Genomic DNA, 4,986 nt, shown 5'->3' with positions numbered 1-4,986 from the left:
AAAGTTAAAATAATCTCATTTAATATATAAAAAAACAAATTTTAGAGCATCTATATAAAACTCCAAGGTAGCTAAAGATAGATATAAAAAATGGAAGCATTATCATAATTTAAAGATATTTATTTTGTTCTAAACGTGTGTATAATAATAATTGTTCTTTCCCTTCTAAAACTCATAAAGCAAACAAGGACTAAGGACCTTTCAGTCATTAAAGGTTTATCATTATATACATTTTAACTATAAATATCAGTTGTTTAAGGAACAGTTTTTTTATGATTCACACACTTTAGAAAAACATCTACAAACACTAACAGTATTTTATTAATATTTACAATTAACAGAGACAACATTTTTACCATAATACTAACAATAAAATAAAATTTGTACTTTAATTAATAAACCTAAAAACACAATTAACCTGACTCGTTTCTGAATGGAGGTTGTTATACAACTCTAATTTAAAGTACATTATTTCAATAATACAGACATATAACAAGTTTGATATTCTTTTCTTGGTTAATTTGAGGACATAATACCAGACATTCTATCAAACACTTTTCAACTACATGATTCTTTACCATTGGTACTTTTTATGAATCTTTAACAATATTTTCTTTCAAATGTATCAACCTTCTGTCTAGAGTTTCAAAAATCACATACAAATTTAAAATTGAGGGCTGGACACACAAGATGAAGAAATGACTGTTTGTTATGGGAAGGGTTTAAAATTCTGGGGGAAATCTAATGAAATATCATAAATTATTATTAAAGGTGTTAAGATATTAGTTTTAATGTTTAAAATGTGTAAATCAGATATTAAGAAATTAAGGGCTATTCTGAGGTTCTTTTGTTCACTTCCTACTTTTGTCATGTGGCATTACTGACAGACAATAAGATTCATATTTTACCTTAACCTTTATAAAAATACATTATGATGCCTTTAAGTTTTTAACAGATTCCCTATATGGTTGGATTATCTTAACATAGCAATTAAAGTAAGAAGTGACACTTTTAGTTAGGACTACTTTTATGACACTGTTCAACACTTTTAGTTAGGACTACTTTTATGATACAGTTCAACACTTTTAGTTAGGACTACTTTTATGATACAGTTCAACACTTTTAGTGACACAATGGTAGCATAACTTGCCACTACATAAAAACAAACTCAGGTGAAACTGTGCATGCTAGAGTTATGTCATCTTCAGGAGCTCGAAATAAGCAAAGCCCTATCTGGGAATATTTTGATATGATGAGAGACCAAAATGTAAAATGTAGGGTGTGCTCGGCAGAGCTTACTTACAGGGGCAGTACAGGAACAATGTTAAATCATACCAAAATGAAGCACAAACAATTATATAAATTGATGTTTGTATCACTAGCATACAGTTTGTGTGAAGATGTGATTAATGCTTGCTGTCTAATGCAAACAGGCCATTATCGTACCACTGATGAAATTATTTCACACACAACTTCATTAATTGATATTTTTATACAATTTTCACAGTACTGTATATTTATAGCTATTTTTGGAGGAAAGTAGTAACACTTTCTCAGTGGTTTTCAGATCAGTGTAATAATGTTAAAATATTTAATATCATAAATAGAATCAATTACAGTAGATAACTTTACAACTTCCAGAATACACAAGGAATGTAAAACACATTTCTACAACCTTCTCGTTCAAGTGTTATTCTTATATTTTCATGAACAAAGGAAATACTGGGAAAAGTACACTTTTAGAATTCATTGTTTTTATTGCAAATAAACTAACAACACAACAAACAGAATCACAGAATGAGGTACATTAACAAGTCAATAATGTATATGTGCTCCCCTAGTGAGAAGGCTATGGACAGTTTGCTACACAACCGTACTTCATTGTTCAAACCACAATCCTTACACTTATTAAATTTACTGAAGTCATCCCTAGGCTCTTCTAGTTTTCAGCATCTAATCATAGTAATATTCTAATCTTTGTCTACTCTTAGCAGTTAGTTACAATATCTGAAACAGATTTGGATCAACAAATTGTAAAAAACATGTTATAGTTTTTCCAACAGTACCTAGTCAGTGAAAAACCAAGGCCATTAGAAAAGCAGTGATTCACACTTCTTGAGATTCTTTTAATTATAGTATCTTTCAAAATTTGTAGTCTATGAAGAAGTGATTTACACATTTTGAAACAACCTTTACACTCCAGATAAGCACTTTATTTTAACCCACATTAAACGGCTTCTTCGGGGCTAGTATATAAAACTGTTTGATTTTACAATCTCATAATTATCTGGAGTGTAAAGGTAATTTTTTCTAACTATATTATCAAAACATCTTTTAATTATAAAGAATTCCCAGTCATCATAGTACTTGTTCTACATACTCAATTAGCTTATATTAGATATTGGCCTAGTACAGATTTCAAGTGTTGATGTGTGACCAAGATACTAACTGACCGACACAGTGACTTAATAACTCCTGCTTGAAACCAGTGTTCTGATACTAATGATAAGCTGAGCTTTCTTATAAAAACTTACCAGTAATGTGTAAACTGCTCCAAAAAGTTGGCCTAAAATAGTAAACACTTAAATATAAGGAGACTATATATGTATAAAATAATGCTTGCTCCGATAATTTTCAGTATGTTCACTCAGTCGTCCAACTCTTACAATTAGCCTCAATAAACCACCAGTTGTAAAGATTATGGTAGATCTTTACTGGCTCATTATGGTCATGAAGTTTTTTACAAATATCACAGGCATAATGAGTTTGTTCTAATTTGAAGTATTGTTTCCATTCAAGGAACTTGTTATAAAGTGTCGCATTTCTTGCCACATTCTGAAGATACTTACCTAGATGTTGGGGAGAAGAAAAGTCTAGTGCATTGATGAAAGAATTTGGGGGGGCAAACTGTGTATAATCTGCTCCACCAAGTACCACTGGAACCATATCTGTATCTAAAACATTAAAGAACTTTTCTGTGATGTAATCCTTACACATTGAATTCTCAAAAGCCAAATAAAAAAAGTATTTTTGGGAAGCCTCTTTGTAACACTTTGTGGACATTTTAGGAAGGCACTCTCTGTCCCCGCAACTGCCATAAACATCAACTGGTACAGCCTGCTGAAGCTCACGGACGTAAACTTCTCGATTGCTTGGAGTGATACAGTTACTTGCAAACCATACTGCTAACAGACTTTTCTCCTTGTGAAAGTCTTGTTGTTTCAAAACTGCTTTCTTCAATGGCGTGACTACAGGGCTCAGAAATATGTCAGAATCTCTTCTATAAGTGGCAGACCAGTTAAAAAACCCTTCAAGTGAAGTGAGGGTATTTGGTGTGTGGGGAGGGGACTCGTGGTGCAGCATAACCCACCGCTGGTTTGAAAGTCGAAAGTCAGGTAGGTCTTCCAAATTCATGTCTCGTAAGTGAAATATGATGGCATCAGAGTTTTTAAGCATGTTTCTATTGGACGTTATCACACAGTCTTGACGCTCACAATGCAGGTTCTTCAGTGGGGAAATGTAATCCTTTTCACCAAAAAAGCTAGTCCAAAGGAGAATCACTTTTGAAGGTTCCTTCTCAGTATCCGAGAAGTAAGAGGCCATTACAAACAGCATTATAATGAAGAATGAAAGAAATATTACAATCTTCAAATTCCATAAATACCTCATGCCTGCTAGTACACAAAGAATAAAGGTACAGTGGATTCACTTTAACTTTCCTGGAAGTAAGTGAAACTTGCTTCCTTAAAGGATACAGATGTGGGCTATGATCCTACTTCACAACCTTTAATAGAATAATACAAAAGCCAGTCATTACCCTTCAAATACTTATCAAATCTTTCCTTACAATTTACTGCAACCACCACATCTGAAGTCAACCCATTCCACAGACCAACCATCCTGATATAAAAATAGACTGGAATTAGCTGAAAATTACTCCTACCCTGCAAAAATTGGTCCCCTTGTCCTACCATTCTCACCATTAAGTAAGAAAAAAGATGATGCATCAACACTGTCTATTCTCTAAACAATCTTAAACATCTCAAACGTATCTTTTCTGACTATTCTTTTTTTTTTCAAGAGAAAACAATATCAGAGATATTAACCCATCCTCATATGATATCCTTTCCATCCAAAGTGTTATTCTTGCAGCCCTCCTCTGAACCCTTTCTAACAATTCAATGTCCTTCCCAAGATAAGGAGCCCAGGACTGAAAACTATAATCCAAATGTGACCTAACCAGTGACCTATACAAAGAAATTATAACTTCTTTAGATTTTTATTCAATATTTCTGTAGAAAAAAACCTAAAGTCTTATTTGCCCTCCTATAAGCAACAGCACACCACTTGGATGGCTTAAGAGTCTGATCAACCAAGATCCTTTTCTTCATTAACACTGTTATGGTTATTCCCATCAAAATTATACACAATTCAAATCATGATAACCTATATGCATTACTTTGCATTTATTATAATTCAAAGTCATTTTCATTTATTTACCCAACTCACCAAATAATATAGATGCTTTTGTAAAGCAACACCATTCTCCTCACAATCAAAACCCCTTAAAATCATCATCAAATTTAAGTAATTTACCATTCTTCCATCTATGATATTGTTGTAAAACATAAAGAGCAAATGTCCAAATACTGACCACTGAGGTACAACACTCGAGACATTAATCCATTATAACAACCATCTGCTTTCTTCCATCCAGCAAGTTTTCTATCCAATGAGCCAACTTATCCCCCAAAATTATAGAGATAATTTTTAACAAGGTTTTTATGTGGCATCTTGTCAAATACTTTCTGAACATCTAGTTATATCAAATGCACATCCTAACATCATCTATATATGCAGTAACCTCTTCACATATATTAGTATTGAATATTTAACAAAATTTTATATTTTGTTAAATGACTTTACAAAGCATCTTTTATCAGGCTTTCAAAACCTTTCTTCACTAATGATGACTAACAAGCCTAT

At 32.5% G+C, this 4,986-nt stretch overlaps 1 protein-coding gene across 1 annotated transcript in view; it reads right to left on the bottom strand.

The window, feature by feature from the left end:
- Positions 1-350: 350 nt before the first annotated feature.
- LOC106475259 (alpha-(1,3)-fucosyltransferase C-like) overlaps positions 351-4,986 on the bottom strand; it is a 7,016-nt gene continuing 2,380 nt past the window's right edge. The window contains exon 2 of the mRNA XM_022379417.1: positions 351-3,784. Within this exon, the coding sequence (XP_022235125.1) occupies positions 2,644-3,669 (1,026 nt within the window). The 5' untranslated portion in view covers positions 3,670-3,784 and the 3' untranslated portion in view covers positions 351-2,643. The remainder of the gene's footprint in view (positions 3,785-4,986) is intronic.

The sequence above is a fragment of the Limulus polyphemus genome, unplaced genomic scaffold (assembly GCF_000517525.1).
Source record: "Limulus polyphemus unplaced genomic scaffold, Limulus_polyphemus-2.1.2 Scaffold8307, whole genome shotgun sequence".
NCBI classification, from domain to species: Eukaryota; Metazoa; Arthropoda; class Merostomata; order Xiphosura; family Limulidae; genus Limulus; species Limulus polyphemus.
The sequence above is the reverse complement of the archived record's forward strand: the minus strand, read 5'-3'. Positions and strand labels throughout refer to the sequence as shown.